At 37.0% G+C, this 26,579-nt stretch overlaps 2 protein-coding genes across 2 annotated transcripts; both read right to left on the bottom strand.

Moving 5' to 3' along the window:
• Nucleotides 1-21: 21 nt before the first annotated feature.
• On the bottom strand, nucleotides 22-6,398 carry LOC127155763 (uncharacterized). Its single transcript, XM_051098225.1, has 10 exons — nucleotides 6,263-6,398; nucleotides 5,115-5,289; nucleotides 4,734-4,922; nucleotides 4,527-4,631; nucleotides 2,690-2,838; nucleotides 2,548-2,595; nucleotides 2,131-2,293; nucleotides 1,828-1,874; nucleotides 1,390-1,471; nucleotides 22-1,141 (listed from the first exon to the last, which is right to left on the bottom strand). Exons 2-10 carry the CDS (start codon nucleotides 5,284-5,286, stop codon nucleotides 660-662), a joined length of 1,437 nt encoding a protein of 478 aa, XP_050954182.1. The 5' UTR covers nucleotides 5,287-5,289; nucleotides 6,263-6,398; the 3' UTR covers nucleotides 22-659.
• A 524-nt stretch (nucleotides 6,399-6,922) lies between these two features.
• Nucleotides 6,923-26,296, bottom strand: LOC127159069 (uncharacterized). The gene is given in 31 exon segments (XM_051102008.1): nucleotides 6,923-8,273; nucleotides 10,058-10,139; nucleotides 10,265-10,311; nucleotides 10,650-10,728; nucleotides 10,872-10,918; nucleotides 11,219-11,288; nucleotides 11,604-11,797; nucleotides 11,917-12,004; nucleotides 12,433-12,480; nucleotides 12,583-12,731; nucleotides 14,084-14,188; nucleotides 14,470-14,644; nucleotides 19,640-19,727; nucleotides 21,036-21,121; nucleotides 21,294-21,437; nucleotides 21,586-21,660; nucleotides 21,849-21,957; nucleotides 22,046-22,173; nucleotides 22,547-22,615; nucleotides 22,691-22,830; nucleotides 22,926-23,141; nucleotides 23,221-23,269; nucleotides 23,354-23,410; nucleotides 23,667-23,741; nucleotides 23,743-23,801; nucleotides 23,920-24,039; nucleotides 24,360-24,563; nucleotides 24,681-24,780; nucleotides 24,782-24,856; nucleotides 25,794-25,964; nucleotides 26,166-26,296. Coding segments are annotated over 30 exon segments (4,194 nt in total). The 5' UTR covers nucleotides 25,956-25,964; nucleotides 26,166-26,296; the 3' UTR covers nucleotides 6,923-7,119.
• Between the last annotated feature and the right edge of the window lie 283 nt (nucleotides 26,297-26,579).

Raw genomic sequence — 26,579 nt, 5'->3', positions numbered from 1 at the left:
GGGCTAAAATTTTGGACTCAATTTTAAACGTAGTTTATTTTTAATCTAAAAAGTTTTTAACATAATTATTTAACATTATTAAAAAAATGAAAAGGTACTTTTAATGTGGAATTACAACCGCCAGTAGGTGTCAGTAAGTCACAGTTTATAAGTGACTCATTGTCACTCAATTATTATTCAAATATTACTTTTTCTAACTGCATGAAGTGGACTGATACCCTCCTGCTGTTTGTTTGTGAGAAACGTCCCACAAGTCATACAATAAATATTACCTTTTATATTATGCAACTGAGATCTAATGCAGGTTCAGAGCTACTCTGAGACAAAAGCGCTGTTGAAGGTTGTGAAAAAAGACAGAAAAAAATAAAAAAAAACAAGAAAAATGTGTGATTTCTCAAGAGATTTCATATAGGGTACATTAACCTCCTGTATTTGTTGCACAGGGACACAAAAGAAACTGAAATGAAATAAAACTGAGATTTTCACATTTTCAAAGCAGTAAAAGATTACGAAAAGATGTTTATTTTCTTGACTATTGCAGATAAAAACAAAATTGTATAATAATAACTAGTAAAGATATCTATTCATAACCTCTCAGACCACAGTTCTGCTTCCTCGGGGCTACCCCTAATTTGTTCGGTGTCAAACTTTACTCTACTTCAGTGATTTAAAACAGTGATTTGCTCCTCCTTGACTAAGGAGTGAATCTGGGGATTTTCAATAACAGCAGGAGTTAGACTTATATATTGAGGCAGTGTGTTTTGTTTTTCCACCAGCTTCTTCAAAGACAAATCAATTGATTTCAGGGTGTTATTGATGGTATTAAACTGGTTTGCCAGAAATCCAATTAACAGCTTCTGGCCTGTTTTCTCAGTCTCTTCAGAAGAAATAGGGTTCTGCAATTCAGCAGGAGATACGCTGATGTTCAGCTGAGCTGCTGCTGCTGGCTCATCTGTGGTCTGATCAGCCTCCTCTATGACTGGAGATTCTGCAGATTCTGTAGCATCAGTGGGAGAATCACTGAAGTTCAGCTGAGCTGCTTTTGCTGCTTCACTTGCAGCTTCATCTGTGGTCTGATTGGCCTCCTCTGTGACAGAAGATACTGCAGGTTCTGTAGCATCACTGGGAGGTGCAGGCAAATCTTAGTTTGGAGAAAGACAAATAGATAAGAGATTAGACAAAGTCTGACATTTTAAAATCTGACGGAAAAAAAATAAATATTACTACCACTCAGTAACTGAGTTTTCATTCTTATTTTAATGAGAAGCAAAAACAAGAGATGTGAAAGTAACCAAAGATCTTGATAGTCTAATAAAAATATGGTATAGTCAAAATCAGAAAGTTTAAACAAAAGAGAAATAACATGACAAAATAAAAGAGCTCACTAACCTCTAGCACTGGCAGTAGATTCTACTGGTTCTGTGATCTTCTTACAGACAGTTTTAGCTAAAATCACAGATTCTCTTCTGTTCTGTACCGAAAAGAAAGTATAAGATTAAAGCAATGCTTCATGTGTTATTGGAGGATATATGGGTACAGTAATTGGGTACATTTCAGTAACTGAGGGAGAATGCAAAAGATTAGTTATTTGGATTAACTGAATACATTTCATTATTTTTATATAATGACTCCCTCAGAATGTGGGCACAATCTAAACAGTCTACTGCTGACATTCTGTCAATAATAATAATAATACAAATGTATATATTTCCATTTATATCTCTTAAAAATATATTGTGGTGCATCATATGCTAAACTCAGCTCTACACAATAGGATAACACACATGCAATAATAATTTACAATTGATGAATACATTCACATCTCACCATTTTGACTCTTTCAGCAACAGATACAGACTCATCTGAAGAACTGCCTGTATGTGGTAGAAAACACACATATAAACCACAAACAGTTTTAGGGTCAATGTAGATGACCACATAAAAAAAAACACAAACACTAACAATGAGAGACAAAGCTCTTTGACAATCTAGACTCAGCAACCTGACTTAGTGTGAAAAACATCAGTAAGTATGGTGGGGATCAGAGAACAGAAGAACGTGATAAACAGTAGATGTTGTGATAGTGAGATCACTAATGAATCTTAAATGAAAATGCTGATTCAAACTTACCCGGTTGGATTGTTTTCTCTTCGATTCTATGCACAGGTACTTCCAGAGTCTCTGTAAACAGTTTTTTCCAGGACTCTGGAAAACCTTTTAAAGAGTTAATTAACTCACTCGTTCTCGTTACATTTTGCACTGAGTTTGCACCGTCTTTATCTGTCTGCGTCACCTATGGTAAAATACAATGGTAGTGATTTCAAAACATCTCAGCATAACATTAACTTTAATGAATCATTGTCAAAAGTCTAAAAATCTATAAAAACTATCAAACAATCTATAAAAACTATCAAAATTCATTTATAACCCACAGAATACAATCACAGTTGTGAGGCTGAACTACAACATATGAATATCATTCATCATTTTATGTTTTATGGCTTATGAGCTTGTAACTTATGCATTGGTACTGTATATACAAAATACCTGTCTAACGGACTCCCTCTGTTGTCCAAACTCTGAAAGACACCCATTCTATGAGAAAAATGAAAGTTCATTTACATAAAAGTTCACACATGCTCATAAAAATGTCAAATAAACTCAGACTTCACACTCGTTGTGTACATACTTGAATGAGTTTCAATAATTTAACTTGAAGGCCATTTGATGGCTTGTAATAGATGCTACTCTTCCATTTCTTGTAATGCTTTTTTCCTCCGAACTCCTCAAACTGTCTGGGCGTAAACCATTTCCCTTTACATGAAATACACTTCTCTCCTAAAGACAGAGAAACATCATATAGAACATATAAATTGAGTGCAAATATTTAAAATAAATGCTGGTTTGTTAAAACAGACAGAGGAAAAAAGACATGTGTGGTACTGTGATAGGATGCCACCTGTAAGAAATTATAGTCTGCCTTGACCCAGATTCCACTCCACAATATATGTTTAACCATGCTCATTTCCAAAAATGGCTTAATTATTATAGAGAAGAAGAAAGTCAACAGTTATGTTGTTTCTAGACCATTTAGGATGATTACATCCTGAGCAAATGGTGACCCATTGTAGCATGGAAGTGGGTGTGGGACACTGAGAACCATCTCAGACAAAGAGGTGTTAAATCATGATTAACATACAGACCACAGCTGCTACAAAAGGAGCAACATCATTTACATTAAGGGTAGTAAACTTTAACTGTATAAAAGGTTTGAGCTAAGGATGTTCTGGGTTCAATCCGACTCCGTTGAACCCAAGGTACAACATGTACTTGCCACTGCTATGCTGCAGTAAACATTTTCATCAAGATCTTCTACGTCCTCTTCACTTTTTCCTTACACACCTTTGAGATAAACCTGCATCCCTGCTAGATATTCCACATTTAACTGTAAGTAAAGGAAGTGCAGAGTGAGGAACCATTCCCCTCTGGAGTCAGGAGAATACCAGGAGAACGACACTTGCCAGACTGCATCGTGCCAGCTGTTCGGTGGAGGAGGGATAATATGCTGAGGGGGCGTTGTGCATAAACATGAGGCTGTTTTTAAGGATTCAGGCTAGACCCTTTCCCAGATAGCACACGTACATCTGCAAGATGTCTGATAAAGATCGCTTGATCCGGAAAGCATTTGCCCTGTACAAACATCTGTAAGATGTCAGATCTACATATATTTTAAATCATAAACATTGTAAAGACATCTAGTAGATGTCTTTTTGACATCTGATAGGAAACGTCCTATAGACGTACTCTAACTGTGCCACAGTGCACAAAGCAAGGTCTATAAGACGAGTCTGGTGTGGAACAACTTGACTAGCTTGCATACATGTAGCCCTGACCTCAACCCAGTGTTGCCAAATGTGTGGATTTCTCGGTTATTTGGAATTGGGCAACACTGTTGCCGCGGGTTGTTTTTGATGTCCGTGGGTTGAAGCGACCACAATAATGGCATATTTAGCCCCTGAAAAATGAATTTACCAGGGGACCCCTGATGAAAAATTGTATATTTTATCCTACAGAAACACGATTGGGTTAGTTTTGGGCTAGTTTTGAGTAGCAATTGGGCGGGTTTTATTGTGAAAACCTGGCAACCCTGCCTCAACCTCCACTTTTGGGATGAATTGGAAGAGAGATTTCTCGTCCAACATCAGTGCCTGACCTCACAATTGCTCTGCTGGATGAATGGGCAAAAATCCCCACAGAAAAACTCAACAATCTTGTGGAAATCCTTCCCAGTAGATCTGTTCTGATATAGCTGAAGCTGTTATAGCTGCCTAATACTGTAATTAATGTCTCTGTAATTAATCTGTTTTGTACATATAGTGTTTGTGCATATTTATTTATTAAGCGACACTCCATATTAGTTCAATCTAATTTTAAATTTTAATCTGACTTTAAAAACTACATCTGCAATTTAATTTCGATCTCATAATAAATAAAATTAATAATTTTTCTTTCCACACAAAACTTACCATTGTCATATTTTATTCTGTACAGACAACCTGCCATTTTTCCACAACGGACAGCCAGTTGTTTCTTATTTCTGACTTCTTGAAAGACACCTGTTAGGTCTACTCCTTAAAAAAAAAACACATAGAATATAAGAATATTTTATTAGGATGAAATCATTCCAACAGTTAAAAACAAAAACAACACTAAAGTTCTAAAGCATTAGTTACCTGTGTCAGTGGATATGTGGTGGGAAAATGGCATCTTGTTGTTACTCTGCTTGGAGGATCTTTGCCATTTCATTTTCCCTCTCATTTTCCTTCTGTCATCTTCATTAAAATCAGTTTCTGAGCTGTTTTTCTTCAGTTCACATTCTGGCTTAGTCTGCTTCATAACCGATTCAGCATTCATCTTTAAGTCTATGAGGGGCAAATGTTATGTTATATTGGATGTGCTAATGAACTTCATCTAATGTCATCTTTATTTACATGTTTAAATGGTGTCAACGCTGCCTTTTATCTTAAAGTGGGTTTTAGAAGCAATGCAAGGATCACAGACTGTTTTAAGAACCAAAGTCAAAATATTTATTTAAGGTATCATTTTATGCTTACCTGGATGCCTAGAGTTTTTACTTCTAGTTATTTTCTTTCCGTCACTAATTTGTTGATTCATCTTTCTTTTTACCCCTTGTTTGCCTTTCCTTTTTCCTGTCTCATTCATCCAGTCAGATTCAGATGCACTGGCCCAATGCTGCTCTGAATCGGTAAGTAATTCTCCATCCATCCCCTGTGGCACAATCAGTGTTTATTCAATGATTTTTGTGCTCTTTGTATTGACAAAGTTTAATGTTGTAAATATAATCACTTGAACTATGAATATGTGAGAGTGAGCCAAAATGGATTACACATATGAAAACAAGATACATATCATTAATTCATTTGAATGTGTACAGTTCAGGTAAATTCATGCAAACCTGCTTATATGCAGATGCCTTTGATAAACATTCACATTCAGTCATAAACATCTAAATAAATAAACAAACAAACTAGGACTATCCATAGATTAAAACGACTTAAAATGATAATTACAGTTAAAATAATTAAAATGGTGTTTCATAAGTTCATAACACCATGGTTCCCACTCTTTCCAGCAATTTTGTGATTTACACTTTTAGTATTAGGCTACTTATGCAGACTTTCTAAGACCATGAGAACCCTCGTTTTCAAAGAAAAAAATATATTTTAGTCCTCTTGATGCACCGTTTAAGGTTCGCAGGGCGCGTCTTTAAAAATGTAACAACTTAAACTTGAGAGCAGCGTTTTTTGCCAAGCAGCGTTGGAGACCCTGCAAAAGACGCGAGACATCCGTCTAGCACGTGTTAAAATAATAGAAAAACAACAGAAATGCAGTGTAGACATGCAAACAAACGTTTTGTGTGAACGTAGAAACGAACACAGAAAATTCTTGGACTGTTTGTTATGGGGGCAAAAAATAAACAATGGGGAAAAAGACCCGAAACATTCATGTAATGTAGCCTAAATATTCATGCTCTCTCAGGACGCTTCTATAGCTGCATTTTGTTTCAAAAACAACACTACACGCTTCAAACAATACTATATTTGAAACTATTATAAGTTACCAAGAAAACAGAAATCGCTAGTCAGCGTCATTTAGATATTCCACATTTAACAGGCTGTTTTGAATTAAACACATTCAAATATTACTCATTAACAGCAACAAGCATTAGCTTGGTAGTTACCTCAAACTCCTCGGGTACAACGGCGTATTCTGAATTGTTGTCCAACTGCAAGATAAGTAAGGAGAAAGTGGGAGGAGAAGCACGAGGAGGGGGCGTGCATGACTAAAGACTAAAGAGTCTTTCGTGTTTTAAATAATTCAAACAAACTAACGTTTCATTTACAAGAAAGCCTATTTTCTATTTATGCATTGCGCCCCAATAAAAGTATCGGAATAGTTCACCCAAAAATGTTGATAATCGAACCGTCGACGGTAGCGTTAACTTCCAATAATATGAAAACATCTATGGACGTCAGTGCTGCCTGTTTGGTTGCAAACATTCTTCATCTTTTGTTTTCAGCAGAAGAAACTAACTCACACAGGTTTGGAACAGCTTGATGGGAGAGTAAATGATGACTGCTTATTTTTTGGGTGAACAATCCCAAGGTGTAATACAAAGGCTGAATTTACTCATCTGACTAACTGCCATCTAAGTATGTATCTAAGTATATCTATGGACCCATCACAAACAATTATACTTAACAATATTTACATAACAAAAAGAAACTACAAAAATACATAAAACATAATTTACTACTACTATCAAAAATAATCAAACTGAAAAAAAGATTCTCAAAATGTTTAAATAAATGTATTGATTTATTTATATGTATATTTAAAAAAATAACAACAGAGCAATGAACAGCAAATTATAAAAACAACAAAGTGCTGCAATATATTTTGTTTTATTATGTAACAAAAACTGTGAACGATTATCAAAATGTGTTTATTGTCTTGGCTATTAAAAGCACGTAAAACAAACTTATAATAATTATCTAATAATAATAATAATAATACTTTTATTGATAACCTCTCAGATCACAGTCTTGCTTCCTCAGTACTGTCCCCACCTTCAGTGATTGGCTCCTTCTTGACATTTTCAATAACAGCAGGAATTAGACAGATATATTGAGGTTGTGTGTTTTGTGACTGTTTTTCCACCAGCTTCTTCAAAGACAACTCAATTGATTTTAGGGTGCTGTTCATTGTATTAAACTGATTTTCCAGAAATTTAAGTAACTGCATCTGGCCTGTCTTCTCAGTCTCTTTAGAAGCAACAGGATTGTGTGATTCAGCAGGAGAATTACTGAAGTTCAGCTGAGCTGCAGCTGCTGTTTCACCCACTGTTTTATCTCTGGTCTGTGGAGCCTCCTCTACGACAGGAGATACTGCAGGTTCTGAAGCATCGGTGGGAGAATCACTTAAGTTCAGTTGAGCTGCTGTTGCTTCATCTGTGGTCTCATCGGCCTCCTCTATGACAGAAGATACTGCAGGTTCTGTAGCATCACTGGGAAAATCACTGAAGTTCAACTGAGCTGCTTTTGCTGCTCCACCCACTGCTTCATCTGTGGTCTCATCGGCCTCCTCTATGACAGAAGATACTACAGGTTCTGTAGCATCACTGGGAGAATCACTGAAGTTCAGCTGAGCTGCTGTTGCTGCTGCTTCACCCGCTGCTTCATCTGTGGTCTCATCAGCCTCCTCTTCAACAGGAGATACTGCAGCTTCTGTAGCATCAGTGGGAGAATCACTGAAGTTCAGCTGAGCTGCTCTTGCTGTTGCTTCACCCTCTGCTTTATCTGTGGTCTGATCAGCCTCCTCTTCAACAGGAAATACTGCAGGTTCCGTAGCATTAGGGGGAGAATCACAGAAGGTCAGCTGAGCTGCTGTTGCTGCTGCTTCGTCTGTGGTCTGATCGGCCTTGTCTATGACAGGAGATACTGCAGGTTCTGTAGCATCAGTGGGGGAATCACTGAAGTTCAGCTGAGCTGCTGTTGCTGCTGCTTCACCCGCTGCTTCATCTGTAGTCTGATCAGTCTCCTCTTCGACAGGAGATGCTGCAGTTTCATTAGGGGGAGAATGACAGAAGGTCAGCTGAGCTGCTGTTGCTGCTTCATCTGTGGTCTGATCGGCCTCCTCTATGACAGAAGATACTGCAGGTTCTGTAGCATCAGTGGGAGATGCAGGTGAATCTTGGTTTGGAGAAGGACAAAGAGATAAATCATGAGGATGAGTTTATAGCACACACTACACACACGATAGATGCCCCCATAAAAAACAGAAACACCAACAATAAGAGAAAAAGCTTTTTGGCAGTCTAGACTCATCATAGGATGTTTACTGTAGAACTATAAATATTCTTATTCTAATTAGAAGCAAAAACAAGGGATGTGAAAGTGTCCATGAGAGGGCACTTCACCCCTGACTCTTGCCACTCTACCCCGGACTCCATTTGTCATAATCCTCTGCCTAGGAACCAATTTACAGACACACCCCATTTCCAATCAGGAGGACTATTTAATCTGAATCAGCCATCAGCCTAGAGCCTCTTTACAAGATGGCCACCATGCCAGAGTATTTCTGGTCATCGTGAACATTGCAGCTCAGGCTTTCCAAAGACATTTGGGACTGATCTCCAGTTTGACGGAACCACTGCTGGTTTCAGCCAGCACAGCTGGCATCCCAAGGGTCTTATCACTGGCTGTCCCAGAGTCCACTCCTGTCCTGGAGTCTCCAGAGCTCGCTCCTACCTATGAGTCCGCTCCAGAGCTCGTTCCAGGCTATGAGTCGGATCCAGAGCCTGTTCCAGTCTATGAGTCTGATTCAGAGCCTACTGCAGAATTTCCCAAGGCGGTGGCCACATCTGCTTCAGCTCCTCCTGAGGCAGCGTGATCTGCTGCATAGCTTCCAGAGTTGGCAGCTTCCACTTCAGAACCTCCCGAGGTGGCAGCATCTGCTTCAGCTCCTCCCGATGCGGTGGCTTCTGCTGCAGAACCCCCAGAGGAGGTGGAGGTGTCCGCCAAAGTGTTGGTGCCCACTTATGAACTCTCTGCCTGGTCATCTGCCTTACTAGCTCCACGTTGGAGTATGTCTGTTCTGCTGTGGTGGTCATCTGCTCCACTATGGGGATCTTCAGACCTGTCTGCTCTGCTGTGGTCATCAGCTCCACCTGCTCTGCCCTGGTGGTCTTCAGCTCCACTTTGGTGGTCTTCAGCCCCGTCCTATTGATTTTCAGCCTTGCCTTTTTTTGCTGGCTCCGCCATGACTTCCTGCTCTGCCAGCTCCGCCGGTTTCACCTTGGCTCCTTGCTCAGCCTCATTCCCCAGATCCTCCTCTTTCTACACAGGGACTTGGCCCTCTGCCCCTCCCTCTGTTCCGTTTCCACTCCACCTCTCTCCTGGACTTAAGTCTGTTCTTGTTTAGGCAGGGGATCTCTGTTACAATCTCCAGCTGGAGTGCCCATGAGCTCCACCAGAGAGCACTCCATGCCTGACTTGTGCCACTTGTACCCCGCACTCTATTTCCCATAACCCTCTGCCCAGGAACCAATTTACAGACATGCCCCATTTCCAATCAGATGGACTATTTAAGTTAAACACTTGCTCATACTCTTTGCTGAGTATTGTTTGTACGTTACTGTTCCTTTCCTTTCCATGCCTTGCCTTTTTTTTTTTTACCTTGGACTCTTTACCTGGTTTTCCATTATTGTTTTGCTGCCTGCCCTGACCATTGCCTGTTTTCTAGATTACTCTTTTGTCTTGCCTTGGATGTTGTTGTGTTTGCTGATTATTGACCCTGCCTGTACAATTAATAATATGTTAAAACCTGCAAGTGGATCCTCAACCCTGTTGTCACGATCCTCGTTACAGAAAGTAACTAAAGGTCTTCAGTCTAATAAAAATATGGAATTTTAAAATCATAAAGTTCAAAATAAGAGAAATATCATAATATATAGAAAATAAAAGAGCTCACTAACCTCTAGCACTGCCAGGAGATTCTACCAGTTCTGTGATCTTTTGACAGACAGTTTTAGCTAAAATCACAGATTCTCTCCTGTTCTGTGCCGAAAAGAAAGGATAACATCAAAATAATGCTTCATGTGTTAATGGAGTTCAAACACCCCAAAATAGGATAAAACACATACAATAATAATTTGCAATTGATCAATAAATGCACATCTCACCATTTTGACTCTTTCAGCAACAGATACAACCTCATCTGAAGAACTGCCTATATGTGGTAAAAAACAAACATAAACCACAAACATTTTTAGGGTCAGTGTAGATGACCACATACAAAACAGAAACACTAACAATAAGAGAAAAAGCTCTTTGGCAGTCTAGACTCAGCAACATGGCTTAATATGTACAAAATGTCCTCAAGCAAGTATAGTTGGGATCAGAGACACTCCAACTATAAATATTCTTATTCTAATGAGAAGCATAAACAAAAGATGTTGAAGTAACCAAAGGTTTTCACAGTCTAATAAAAATATGGAATTTTAAAAATCATAAAGTTCAAAATAAGAAAAAGAGCATAATATATAGAAAATAAAAGAGCTCACTAACCTCTAGCACGGGCAATAGATTCTGGTCCTGGGATCCTTTTACTGAAAGTTTCAGCTGAAATCACAGATTCTCTCCTGTTCTGTGCCGAAAAAAGAGGATAAGATTACAGTAATGCTGCAAGTGTTAATGGAGAATATGTGGGTACAGCAATTACATTTCAGTCTCTGAGGGAGAGGGTGAAGTATAAAGTTAGTTATTTGGGTTACTACATGCACATCTCACCTTTTTGACTCTCTCAGCAACAGATACAGACTCATCTGTAGAACTGTCTGCATGTGGTAAAAAGCAAACATAAACCATAAACATTTTTAGAGTCAACGCAGACGAAAACATAAAAGAAAAAAACAAAACAAAAACAGAAACACTAACAATGAGAGCAAAAGCTCTTTGGCAATCTAGACTCGGAAACCTGGCTTAATATGTGCAAAACATCCTCAAGCAAGTATAGTGGGGATCAGAGAACAGAAGAACAGGTAATAAGCAGTAGATGGTGTGATAGTGAGACAGAGATCACTAATGGTAGATCACTAACTAATGAATCGACAAAGTAAATGTTCATTAAAACTCACCCAGCTGGATTATTTCCTCTTCAGTTTTTTTCAGTCTCTTCGAAAACAATCTTTTACGGGACTTTGTCACCTATGGTAAAATATAATGGTAGTGATTTAAAAAAATTTCAGCATTATAATATGTTAATGGATCACTGTCAAAAGTTATCTATAAAGCCAAAAATAATAAAGTTGATTCATAATCCATAGAATAAAATTACAGTTGTGAGGCTGAACTACAACATATGAATATGATTTACTTTATGGCTTATTGGCTTATAACTTGTGCACTGGTACTGTATAAAATATACAATAACAAGAATAATGCATATGCTAAACTCAACTCTCCAAAATAGGACACACACAATAATAATTTACAACTGATCAATACACATTCACATCTCACCATTTTGACTCTTTCAGCAACAGATATAGACTCATCAGAAGAACTGTCTGCATGTGGTATAAAACACACATAAACCTTAAACATTTTTAGAGTCAGCGTAGATGACCATATAAAAACTCTTTGGCAAAAAAAGCTCTTTAGCAAACTAGAAGCAGAAACCTGGCTTAATATGTGCAAAACATCCTCAAGCAAGTGAGATCAGAGAACAGAAGAACAGGTAATAAACACTAGATGGTGTGGTGCTGAGACAGAGATCACTATATGTAGATCACTAACTAATGAATCTTAAATGTAAATGTTCATTCAGACTCACCCAGCTGGATTACTCCCTCTTCAGTTTGACACACAGGCATTTCCAGAGTCTTGGAAATTAATCTTTTACCGGACTCTGTCTTTGTCACCTATAGTAAAGTATAATGGTAGTGATTTTAAAACATTTTAGCATGATAACATCTTAATGCATCATTGTCAGAAGTAATCTATAAAGCCAAAAAAAAAAAAACGTAAAACATCAAAGTTGATTCATAATTGACAAAAGACCATCACTGTTGTGAGGCTGAACTACAACATATGAATATGGTTCATGTTTTATGGCAGGGGTGGGGAACGTTGATCCTTGAGGGCCGGTGTCCCTGCAGAGTTTAGCTCCAACCCTAATCAAATGCACCTGAACAAGATAATCAAGGTCTTCAGGATACAGGTTGGTATATTTTTTTCCGGGGTTGGAGCTAAAGGGACACCGGCCCTCCAGGATCAAGGTTCCACACACCTGTTTTATGGCTTATGGGCTTATAATAACTTGTGCATTGGTACTATAAATACCAAATACCTCTCTAATTGATTTTCCCTGTTGTCCAAATTCTGAAAGACACCCATTCTAGGAGAAAACAAGAGGAAAGTTCATATAAATAAGATGTGGTTCATATATGTTCATAAATGTCAAAAAAAAAATCAGACCTAGTACTAGTTGTGTACATACTTGTGTGAGTTTCAGTAAATTAACTTGTTGGCCATTTGATGCTTTGTAATAAATGCTACTCTTCCACTTCTTGTTATGCCCTTTTCCTCCGAACTTCTCAAACTGTGGGGGCGTAAACCATTTCCCTTTACATGAAATACACTTCTCTCCTGAAACAGAGAAACATCAAGTGTGCACATATTAAAAATAACAAATGCTGGTTTGTTAAAAGGGGTTATCGGATGCCCATTTTCCACAAGTTGATATGACTCTTTAGGGTCTTAATGAGAAGGCAATAATATACTTTGGTTAAAAATTCTCAATGGTAGTGTAAAACAACACCCTTTTTACCTTGCCAAAATCAGCTCTGCAAAAATCATCCTGTTCTGGTCGATGCTGCTTTAAATGCAAATGAGCTCTGCTCGCCCCGCCCCTCTCTTCTCTCTGTAGAGTGATGAGCCTGTTTACTTTAACCACATTTAGCCGTGTTTAGCCGCTAAACGTGCTAACTAGCACATTATTAGGAAAGGTGAGCACAAAGATTCATAATAAAACCCTTATACTCACTTCTGCAGTAAGTGAAGCTGGATCACGAATGATTTGCGCGAACATAAACGCATTTATGTAGATTGGGAGGCGCATTCCCTTCACAAACAAACGGAATCCACTGCATCTTCAGCAGCTCAGATGTCGGGAGTAAATGACGACCACTACGTTCATTATCACATCCAGCAACACAACACCTCAATCGGAGATATTCTCATTTAACTTACATCCCTGCTCCGGCATCGAAACAATGGAGGTCGACTGTTACAGCTGATTTAAGGAGGATCTGAGGTAAGACGCTCATGTCAATCAACTATCGTGGGAGTGCCCTCTGTGGATGTGACGCCACAATGACAGGCATCTGAGAATAGATCGATTTGAAAAAGGGGATATTATTTTTATAGATTAATTAAAAACCACTGCATGGATTTTTATCATTATAGGGTAGATGTGTACATACACCGCCAGCACACATTAATGTTCAAACAACATGTAAAAGTGAACTTTGCATCCGATGACCCCTTTAAAGCGGACAGACGTAAAGCAAGGTACATACAGACATGGATGAGTTTGGTGTGGAAAAACTTCACTGTCCCCAACCCCATCAAACACCTTTGGGATGAACTGTAATGGCTCTACTGGATGAATGGGCAAAAAATTCCCAAAATCTTGTAGAAATCCTTTCCAGTAGAGTTGTCCTGCTATAGCCGAAGCTGTTATAGCTGCAAAGGGGGGACCAACTCCATATTAATGTCTATGTGTTTAGAATGTGATGTCATTAAAATCTCTGTTGTTGTAATGGTGTAGTGTCCCAATGCTTTTGTACATATTGTGTGCCTGTGTATTCATTTATTAAGTGACACTCTACATTAGTTGATTCTAACTCTGACTTTAAAAACTACATCTGAAATTTAATTTCTATCTTACAATGTGAAAATAAAATAAAATTAATAATCTTTTTTCTCTCAAAACTTACCGTTGTCATATTTTATTTTGTCCAGACGACCTGCCATTCTTCCACAGTGAACAGCCAGCTGGTCCTTTTGTCTGACCTCTTGAAAGACGTCTGTTAGGTCCACCCCTTAAAATACATATACAGTATACAATAAAAAATATATACTCAGGATATAATAATTAGAGAAACAGATTTAAGTATACTTCAGATCTATGAAAAAATACATTTCTAGGAGATGCTTGACATTTTTGGATCTGCTAATGAACCTCAGCTTACTTCATCTTTTTTTTAAATTATGTCAATGCTGTCAATTTTCTTAATGTAAAGCTTATAAAAAACATGAATGATCTAAGTGTCACTGACTGTTTCAACAAAGTTAAAAATATTAGACATTGTTTTATGCTTACCTTGAAGACTAGAGTTTTGAGTTCTGGCTGTTTTCTTCTTGTTACCATTTTGTTGATTCTTCTTTCTTTTTACCCCTTGTTTTTCTTTCCTCTTTCCCGTCTCACTCATCCAGTCAGATTCTGATGAGCTGCTCCAATCCTTCGCTGAATCTGTGAATAATTCACCATCCATCCTCTGTGGCACAGACATCATTTAGTCAATGATTTTTAGTGATCAGATGCCTTTGAACACAAACATTCACTATGTCGTATCAAAATAAATACCTAAATACATACATACATAAAAACTAGGACTGTCCATAGATTAAAACAACTAAAATAATAATTACAGTTGAACTCATCATAGGATTTCGTAAATTGTAACAGCTGAATGTTCTTCAAAAGATTTCAGTAGCTTTGTGATTTACACTTTAGACTACTTATATATGCAGATTTTCCAAGACCATAAGAACCCTGGTTCTTCAAGGAAAAAAAAAATAGTGCATTTTCAGTCATCTTGATGCACCCTTGGAAGCTCTCGGGGCACGTTTTTAAAAATTTAACTTCTTTTAACTTGAGCGTGGCACTTTTTGGCACACAGCCTCATGCGCAAGATGCTCCAAAAGATGAGAGAAAACCGTCTAGCACAGGCCTGGGCAACTTTGGTCCTGCAGGATCACTGTCCTGCAGAGTTTACAGAGTTTACTCGCCTCACTGTAGCTTTCTAGTGATCTTAAAGACATTGATTAGCTGGTTCAGTTGTGCTTGATTAGGGTTGGAGCTAAACTCTGCAGGACAGTGGGCCTCCAGGATTTAAGTTGGCCAGCCCTGGTCCAGCAGTGCAGGTGAATGCAAACAAACGTTATTTGTGAACATAGAAAAGAACACAGATACTTGCTTCTTGAACTGTTTGTTTTTGGAAAAAAAAAAAAAAGACCCAAAACATTCACACAACGTAGATATGTGTGCTTCCTCAGTGTGCTTTTTGTTGCCAAAAACAGCACTACAATACTAATATGCAGTGTTGGGGAGTAACTAGTTACATGTAACGGAATTATGTAATTTAATTACAAAAGAAATGTAATTGTAATTAGTTACAGTTACTGAGAAAAAATGTGTAATTAAATTACAGTTACTGAGAAAAAATGTGTAATTAAATTACAGTTACTTTTAAAAAATGCCAGTGATTACAAAGGGGATTACATCTGAATTTTTTCACACACCCACCCCCACTTACAGATTCAACTGACTTCTTTCATAAATTGCATTGACTGCTCTAAAATGAGACACCAGTGTTTCAGGAGTTTAGGACACAGAATAGGACACATGCTTATTCGATAACTGTTTTATTTCCTATTTGGGTTTATGTATAAACTTTATTTTTTAAGATTGTTTTTTCCAAGGCATTGTTAGATGCTAGTGTTTTCTGTCATAACTATGCAAACATTTGATTTCAAACCCAGTATCATAGCTATTAAACTATTTCTCGTCATGATTTGAAATCTGTATTTAACCTCGCAATGATCTCAAAGTAAATAAGAGCTGTTAAGTCTGAATTTGGGGCGTTGGTGCCAATAGTCATGTGGTCAGTTTCAATTCCCGTCTTGAGGCCCTTTGGCAATGCCGCTCCCCTCTCTCCTCCCAGCTCTTTCCTGTCATCTCTCTACAGTCCTCTCTACAGTCCTATCACAATAAAAGGCATAAAAAGCCCCAAAAAAAAGTAAAAAAAAAAAAAAAAATTTGAATTCGTGGTGGCTGTGCTTTAAATTAAATTATTACATGGGTCTGTGGAATGCTTGATTCTGATTGGTCAGTCATGACATTCCAAGGTATGTACTGGTAAAAACTCAGACTCATTCAGGGCAACTTAAGTCAGTGCTGTATGCTTGATAGTTTTTCTTGGTGGAAACTTTGCATTTGGTTAGCTAATAAAATATTAAAGCTTAATTCAATATTATGTAGACAATTTCTTAATTCCGTCATCCTGGTATCGTGGACTCGCTCTATTGTTTCATACAAATGCAGCTGCTGCCATTTTTTTTTTTTTTTTGTACACTGTAATGGATTATAAGATAACTAACAAACTAGTACTACTACTTAATTATTTATGTAGTGAAATGTTGTGTAAGAAAAGTGGTATGACTGCACTGTATCCCTAAAATGTCTAGTTTGAACTTGCCGTTTGCTAGCAACTGATTTCTTTATGGATGCTTTGCGTTCAAATATTTCAACTCAGATCAGTGTTTTGTGTCTAATAATTTTGACACGAAACATCTAAATAATCTATCAAGCAGCTGTGTAATAAGTGGGATAATGTACATCAAGCCAGTTGTTATCGCAAAATAAAGATGTATGTTATTTCTTACTTATTATAATCTTAATTCAAGTGATAAAGGATTTTGAAAGTCTGACAGTAATCAGTGTTGAGTGCTACTGTACAGTAACTCTGCCTGGTTTAAATGTTTCAAAATGATTAACAGTTGAAAATATTAAAAATTTAGAAAAGTAATCAAAAAGTAATTAAAAAGTAATAAGTTACATTACTTTAATAAAGTAATTGAAACTAGAAAACTACTTATTACATTTTAAATCAAGTAACTTGTAATCTGTAACCTATTACATTTCCAAAGTAACCTTCCCAACACTGTTTATATGTGACCCTGGACCACAAAACCAGTCTTAAGTTGCAAGGGTATGGGTCAAAAGTATCGGTTTTCTTTTATGCCAAAAATCATTAGGATATTAAGTAAACTCCAAATGGTTCAAAAACACATGAATTTTAACTAGTGCTGTCAACCGATAAAAATATGCTAATCAAAATTAATCACCCTTTTTTCTGAAATTAATCATGATTAATCTCACCTAACAAAGATTTGAAATATACTTTCATATTGCAATAATTTCAGATTTAATCTTAAAATTAATATAAACAACATAAAGACAGTATATCTCTAATATTAGATTAATGGCATATTTTTTATGACTCAAGACAAGTATCACTGATACCCATACCACTGATGTCTCTAGGAATTTTTACTTATTTTTTTCCTAATATTTAACCATTGACTACTTATTTCCTCCTTATTCTTTTGCTCTTAGATTATCAGACATCACATCAGCTGGGTTATTAGGTTATTTGGCTGCTATTACTTGTAGAGCTGCCACTGCTGAACATAATACAGATCTGACACGCAAGCTTGTAGTTTCATTCTCGCTTTAATAAGAAATGATACAGGCTACAGCATACGCCACCATATTTGTGCATGCAATTGAAGTACACAAGATGTGAGTATAGGAGTCACGTCTCACATACTTCAATTTAAAAAAAAAAAATTTTAATAGAGTTTAAAACAACGCAAACATCTTACCGATGTGAATCAGGCTAAAGTAAGGAGAACACTTGAACACTGGCTGATTATGTTGGTTATGTCGATTTCGGATCATTTTTAACTAAAAAAAGTCACAGACTGCAGCTTTGAAAACATATGTAAAAGCAAAGTAAAGGGCAGCTTCTTAAACCAAAGAAGGTGAACATTTAGGTTTTCTTGGGGGAAAACATGCAAGCACTGTTAATGACAGCCGGTTAAATTTTACTTTCTGTTTGTTTTCATTTTGAAAAGCCTGTTATCTTTGCAGTTTACCTCATGTTACACTATTTTTTTTTTTTTTTTTTTTTTTTTTTTTACTTCATTTATTTATTTCCTCAGTGTTTGCTAAATGTTCTGTAATTTATTATTTATATATAATAGAGCATGTGGTGTATGCCATGCCTCGTCTTTTTCATTTTGGTTAATAAACGTTATATAAGTGTCAGTGACGTGACACCTAATTTTTTTTTAGTTAAAATGGGTTTAAAAGCATAAAAAGATACCATGAAGTACCCCTCCCATGTATGCACACACTTTAACTTTAACCTGTATAAAACTGCAAAGCATTTGAATTTATATTTCCATCATAATATACAAATTGTCCAATGATGTCCATTTTATGAAATATCATGTGATGCGACCATCAAGAAGCTACTTTGGGACTTGTATGAAGAAATCCATTCAAAGATAGGACTTTGCAACATATACCAACTTGTTAAGGACCCATGGAAGCATCAAGCAGGTTTGTAACTTTCTCTCAAATTTGAAAAAAAAAAAAAAAAAGGAAAAAAAGAAAAAAACACTTTTTAACAGCTTGTATGTAGTTACCACATTTTTAAATCATGTGGTATGACCTCAAAAATAAATAAATAAATAAATAAAATAATTATTATTATTATTATTTCTATAAATAATTGTTTTTATGATAAATTTCATAGTTGGAAGCTAACTTGTTTTGTTTAGGTGGCCAGTTCTGTGGCTGTAAAGTTTGACTGAATTTGAAAATATCATGTGGTGCAATCACTGCGATGTCATTTCAGTTTGGTAATTATGCATTTAGTAGTAATTTATTATTTATTTATTAATAATTACTTTAATCTATTTTACCAGATGCCACCGCCAACCACTCACCATAGGCAGTGATTTAATTCTGATCCTGCAATCAAGCACAAGCTCCAGAAATCACTGTGTACTGTAAAAAAGATGTTCAGGCTGTCATCTCAGAATCCAAGCCAGCGCACCCCCGCTATGCTCTAAATCAAAGGTCTTCAACCCTGTTCCTGGGGATCCACTATCCTGAAGAGTTTAGTTACAACCATAATCAAACCTATCTGAAGCCTGCTTGAAAATTGCAGGCAGGTGTGCTGAAACAGGTGGGAAATAAACTTTCCAGGAGAGTGGCTCCCAAGACCTCTAGTCTAAATTGACCTTTCGCAAAGAAATGCCAACATGAACAATCGAACATGAACAATTCCAATAGCCTTGAAGTTTGTTTGTTTGTATTTTAAAATTGGCCGGTCAAATATCCTTATACGTCACTGCTTTGTTATTGTAACCTACTGTTTTATTGCTGTACTTTTTAATTAAGAATAACAATGAATCCATCTTTTAAGCATTTGTTTTAGTTTTACAAAAATAAATATATGTATATATGTAAGCAAAACTTTCTTGTAAACCGTAATCGTGAAATCGAAAGCGAAAGCATCCGAGGCCCGGATTATAACGGTAAACGAGGAACCATCTAATAGAAAAACGTTATGTCTTCAATTACACATACTCAAATACTACTCATTAACAGCAATAAACATTAGCTTGGTACTTACCTCAATTTCCTCGGATACAGCGGAGAATTCTGAATAATCGTCCGAATGTATGTACGGAGGTGAAGCACGAGGGGGTGGGCGTGCATAACTAAAGAGGATGCGAGAGGGCTGGTATTCGATTCATGCTTCATGTCTTTTAATAATTCAAATAAACTAACGTTTAATTAACGAGAAAGCCTATTTTCTATTTATACAATGTGCCCCAGCAAAAGAGTCGGGATAGTTCACCTAAAAGGAAGTCATCATTTACTCACTCCTCAAGTTGTTCCAAACCTGTATTGAAAGCAGATGACATTTTGAATCAAATCAGTGCTACCTGTTTGGTTGCAAACATTCTTCAAAATATCATCTTTTGTTTTCAGCAGAAGAAACTAACTCACACATGTTTGAAACAACTTGGGTGAACACACACACAAAGGTTGAATTTACTCACCTGAGCATCTGTAACCTGTCATCTAAATACATCTTCATAGCAGATGCTATGATACTTCACAATATTTATATAACAAAATACAAGAAAAATATTACATAAAAAGAAAAAAACAAAAAAACGAAAGTTACTACTACTATTACTACTAATAATCAGATATAAAAAAGATTCTCAAAATGTTTACATACAGGTACCAATTTATTTATATGTATATTTTTTAAAAAACAGCAGAACAATGAACAGCAAATTATTATAATAACATAATGCTGCATTATATTTTGTTTAGGTCTTAAAGGTGAATTGTGCACTTTTTATTGATTAAAAAAATATTTCATTCATCCCAGCTAAAAATGCAAAGAAAAATGCAAATATCTATTGCATTGTGTCTGGCAGTGGGGCTGCCTGTTTTTTCGACAATGGAAGATGGAGCAGGTCAGAAAGGGTGGTCGGATTGTTTAGGAACCTATTTAAAAACAATCATTGTTCTTGCAATTACAGAAATGGTGCTCTTCACCTTTAAGGCACCTGAACACTGACAGTGACTGTAAAGTTTGTACAGAGTATGAGAAAAAACTGATAGTAGCAGATCTTCTGTAGAGACGTAATCAAACTGCCATCACTAACCAATGTTGGGAATGACATAACACCTCGCTGCATTGGAAGGATGGTATTACAAAAAAAAGATGTACAGTGCTGAACAAGTGGTGTACTGCACCCATCGATTCTCCAAACCGTTTGTCCTTTTAAATTATGTACATTTTATATACATTATAATGTTGTCTATTGAATATTCAATACTAGCCAGATCTACATTGTATCTTCGAAAGTTTAAGTTTACAAGTGGAAATTTGTCTTTGGCTTCACCACAAGAAGACAAGAAACACAATCACCCCTACTGACACTCAGATTCCAGTTTTTCAATTCCAACAGCAACTGGCAGAAATGAAAGACTTGTAAAAGAGCTGTTATTGTGTACTGATACTGAAGATTTTCTGGAACTCTTCCTCAAACATTTCCTTCAGCCTGGCACCCATTCGTCCAAACTCATTGTCCTTTAAAGAGCAAGAGAACAAAATACGAAACAATGTGTAAAAACCCAAATGTCCTCTTGTAAAGTTCAGTGAGTAATGTCCAAGATATGTGTCCACGTGTAAGACACTGCAAAACAACTTGATCTGTTTTTGGGGATTTATTTACTATGTAACAAGTTTCAGTGAATCTTACCCTATTGAACGTGCTGCAGTTGCTGAAAATAAGCTGAAAGTCAGAGACGAACGCTCCTACCGTCTGATACTCTCCACTTTCCAACTTCTGCTTTATTCTGTCCAGCCACATTGGCTGAGTTATGAACTCAGAGTATCTGGGCACCTGAAAGTCATTTTATTTCTTTTATTTATTTTAATCACTTTTATTCTATTTATAAATTATTTTAAATGAAACTAAGGCATGAAAAGAGTAAAATTCTGAAGTTGGGTGACATGTAAAAGACAGCAAGAAAAAAAGGAGATAATCGCACCGTTCTGCATGGATCCTCAACAAACACCTTCTGGATGTCCTCTCTGTACACACATAACAGTAGGTAGTGGCAGTGCTAAAGATGACAAACAACACACATATCCACAGTCAGGCCCATAAATAATTATTCTGTTTCTAAACCTGCTGAGCAGCCTGTGTTGGCAGTACTTTCAGGCACTGAAGGCCGTTAAAAAATGTGAGCACCTTAAATGTTTGTGGTTATCTTCTATAACTATGGTGCTGAATTTGTGTGTGTGTGTTTACCAATATGTATTGAGACACTGGGGCATCAGAAGCCTCTTGTTCAGACATGTTAGTTGAGTCACGCCATTGTTGACTGTTTCTTAACACGCAAAAGGTACAAATCCATTCCCTGCAAGCAAACACACACATATACAGGAAGAACATCCAACATACATGCTTGCTAATTTAATGATTTCTGTTCTGTTTGTCTCTCTCACCCTGGTGAGTCTCCATATACGACTGGTAGGTGACAGTGTGAATGAAAAGCTCGTGGACACTCGTCACAACACACAAGATCTCCGACAGAGCGACACACGTAACACTCGTCATCATTGTTCTGGGCCATCTAGTCAGAGGAGGACGACATGACACAACATAACATTTTATCATCATCACAGAAATAAGCTCAAATGCATTTTGATTTTCTATCTTACATTCTTGTTTGGATATATAGCAATCAACCACAATATGGCTAAGTCATATTTTACTGCAAAAGGAAAAAAAATACATTTTGCATCAAGAAAATGAAGCTAATTCTTCTTTTGTGTTTTGCGTTCAACAGAAAGAAAGAAACCATAGATTTAGAACAAGTGGAAGGCGAATAAATAATCATGTACACATTAATGTACACATTAAAAAGACTGTTGAGAATTGAAGTTAATATCATAAATTATGATGACTGCTTATGATTAAATACGTCAGGTAGAGATGTTTCTCACCACGTCTTTCTCTTGAGTACTGCATTTTCGACATTCACACAAAAGGGAATGAATGCGCAGGATTTGTTTCTAGAAATTACAAACAACAATAAATAAACATAAATAAACGCTCATGCTTTTTGTATGCGCTCTCCCATTTCTTACTTTGTCTAAAAAGTTGAGCGTTTTTCCGTGGCACAGTATATCTTTCTTCCAGTGTCCATTAGTGAGAGTCTGTTCCTGCTTTACAAACTCCTCCGGAGTGAACCATCTTTCCTCTGTACGTATGCACTTCCCACGACTCCCTGCAACATAAAATAAACACAAACACTTCCCACTCAAACCTTCAGCACAGACAAAACAAACTGATTTCTGCACACAAATCAGTGCAATAACGTACCTGACGCAAACCTGTATTTATACAGAGTCCCAGTAAGTGAAACACAGGTGACTGGTAAAGAGGGAGTCTGGAAAACAGACAGATCTGCCATGTCTTCCTCTTCCTCCTCTTCTTCCTCAACTCTCCCTCTAAACTCTGTTCCTCTTCCTCTCCCTCCCTGCTCCTGGAAATCTTCAGCATCACTTTCCTCCACCGAACCAGAGCTTGTTTCTAAGTCTTGAGGAATAAAACACATTACTGCATCCAGACAGACAGCAGAGAGCACATAAATTGAGCGAGGTTGATGGGTACTCACCTTCACTGGAGGTCTCAGATGAGCTAACAGGAAACTGCTTATTCATGTTCTGCAGGAAGGAACAAAATCACTTAATGTCAAATGAAAAACAGAGGAAAATCAAAACCTGATATTGCACGTAGAGAGACAGTACTTTTTGGACACATGTTCTCTTTTTTCTCTCCATTGGTGGACACTGAAGATGCCCCTCCTGAAAAAAAAAGACAAAGAAAGTGATCACACATGTATATGAAGGGTCTGCTGTATTTATATATTTTACCTCATACGTTGTAAACTTAAAGGGTCAATGCAAAAATATGTGCTGTACTTCTGTTGCTTTGTATTAGAAGCACATTCCTGCTATAGGCTATAAGTTGCTAAAGTTTTACAATCAAATATGTTTTCAAACACAAAAAGGTGCTGTATGTGCATGTGTGAGTGTGTGAGTGTGTGCTTGCATTACTTACTTCTATGAGTTTCTTAAGTGGTGTGTTTCTACAGCGGATGCTGGATTTCCAGTTTTTGCACCTTTCCTTCCCCCCCAAACTTCTCAAAATCAGCTGGGGTGAACCAGCGTCCACTGGACAAAATACACCTCTCCCCTACAGGAGAAAAGGATAGGATGCATTCAGACTGATTAATCTACCCATAAAAAGTATAATAAATACATACCGTAATAAGATTAAGAAAAATTATAGCAAAAACTCAGTGATGGTAAACCTGCGGGCAGTTTGTCCCGATAGAGAGTGCCTTCTTTTTTCCCACAGGTTACAGGAAGCTGAGTTTTATAAATAGGCCACGTCCAAACCTCCTGCTCGTCTCCTTTCTTCAGAGGAGATGCTGAGAGAGAAAGAAGACAACACACATCAGGAGAAAGTGAAAACACAGAAACAGGACATCAGGCACCACAAAACACAGTGAAAGTGTTATTTTAATATAACTGAGATACTATTATAGATACTATTCTAAGTTATAGTTCCTTTAATTTATATTTTAGTTTTCGTTGTTTAAGTGCATCTAACTGTTTTTTATATTTTATAGAATTTTAGTTATGGTTTACTTTATTTCAAGTAACAAAAATGTTTTTATGGTTTTAGTTTTAGTGTTATTTAGTTATAACTCTAATGAGAGATTAGACCTGCTGTAGTTCAGGGACTCACAGAATGAGGGTTTTTTAGCTGGTTTCTTCCGACTGGGTGTGGAAGCAGAGGAAGTACCAGGATCATCACTATCCTCACTGCTTCTATCATCTTTACTTCGCTTTCTTTTGTTCTTCCCCTTCCCTTTCTCTGCCTTTCCTTCACTTTCTTCCTCCTCCGTCGGTGTCTCAACATCCGGAGGTTTGTCACAGAATTCGAAAGTGCCTGGGACAAAGACAAGAATACAGAGATACTGTACATACTGTATATATGAACCTGTTCTTGCTCTGTCATAGCCTCGTAAGCCTCTAGATAAAGCTTATAATAGTGAAAATCACTGACCATTCAGGAGACTGTTTCTGAGCATGCGTAGTGTCGGGTACAGCTGCAGGATATGATCTTCAAACACACAGCGCCAAAACTGTTGTACACGCTGAGGTTTATTTTTTTTCCAGCCAGTCCAGAACCTCATAGACGCCCTTCTCCTTCTGCTCACGAGTACGCATCTTTTTCACATTCTGTAGACAAAAACAAAGGAGACTTAAAGATGAAACTATGATCAGATGTTTTATGCCTAAATATGCAAAACAATAAACACACTATAACTTAAAACAAAAAAAAGTATAGGAGGCACCATGGTAAAGTGATGGTATCTGATGGTAATACCATGATAGTAAAATCAGTCAGATTTTTTTTAAAGAAATTAATACTGTAATTTATAGTTACCAAAAAATCTGTTTCAAATAAATCTTTAAAAATCTTTTTTTTTACTTTCTATTTATCCAGATATTAAGCAGCACAACAGTTTTCAACGTTTACAGAAAAAAAGTTTCTTGAGCAGCAAATTAGAATGATTTCTAAAGGATCATGTGACACTGAAGACTGAAGTAATGATGCTGAAAATTCACCATTACAGAAATACATTTTTAAAAAATATAGTTTTTAAATTGTAATAATATTTATGAAATAATATATATGTAATAACAGTCAAATAAAAGAAGGTCAAATAAATGCAGCCTTGGTGTATATATACACAACATAGTAAAGGCATAGTTTTTTTGCAAGGATACTAAACGTTGAAAATTTATTATTCCTTTTGTACAAGCCCAAAAACATGGTATTATTAGGATGTGATGTCCAAAAACATAGAATTGCTATAGTACAATGATAAAAAAAATGGTATTGACCCCAAAACACCGTATTACTATGGCTCAATGCCTAAAAACAATGTTATTATGATACAGCGCCAAAAATATCATGGTATTAGTACACGCCCCCACAACATGGTATTACTAAGTTACCAAGGTAGTGGAACTTTTTGGTTAGTTTCAGAAATAGCATGAGTTACTGTATGAGTAATGAGCCACTGCCAGTCAGTTGTCAAATGCACGGGGTGGGTGAGAGAGAGAGAGAGAGAGAGAGAGAGAGGGTATGTAACGGTGGGCGTGCTTTTACCTCGAAAAGTTTCTCCGGCACCAGGTCGTGGTCGCGCAGCTGAGTGAGGAGTCTGTGCGGTTGTTCTATACACGAAATCTCCGTCTTTTTCCGGTGGAGAAAGAACAGCAACTGTTCATTCGTTAGAAAGTCTAACGGGTCCATTTGCCCGCTGACTCCCATTAAATCGATCTGTAGTGCGACATGCAATCATTTTAGCGATTTTACAACAGCGTGCAAATTAATATGCAATGCAACATATGCAGTTCCGTGTTAAAAACATAATTATACAGCAAAGTCTTACACTTGTGCCAAATGAATAGGCCAGATATGTAATGTACGGATGTTTAGCAAACGTTAAACGCAACAGCTGCATATTTGTCTCTTGCGTACCTGTCACCGGCCGAGCTGTCTTGAAGAATTTGTGTATTTCTGTCATTAACACATGGAGTAGTCAAACAGAAAGAGTTGTTTCCAAATCTCCCGCCTGTATGGGACAATCTGCCTCATAAAGTGAGAAGTTTGCGGAAGTGATGTAGGGAAAGCGAACGTTGACCTGTTACGGAGCTGGAGTTCCGCTAACCGGGTCATTCGAACGACAGAAGGGCGCGTATTTTAGACACACCGTTTCGACGTTTTATTAGGATGTTAATCGTAATTTCATGTGTTCCAGTAGTGTTCATTTTGTAAATGCAAATGCTGACATTAAGTTTAACTTAATGAAATGTATTAAAGAATGAATAGGGCAGAGTGAGGAAAAACGCCCCCATGGGATAAAAACCACAAGATGAAGTCAAGATACATTTT

This window comes from Labeo rohita, chromosome 3, assembly GCF_022985175.1.
Source record: "Labeo rohita strain BAU-BD-2019 chromosome 3, IGBB_LRoh.1.0, whole genome shotgun sequence".
Classification (NCBI taxonomy): Eukaryota; Metazoa; Chordata; class Actinopteri; order Cypriniformes; family Cyprinidae; genus Labeo; species Labeo rohita.
This window is presented reverse-complemented; position numbering and strand designations above follow the sequence as displayed.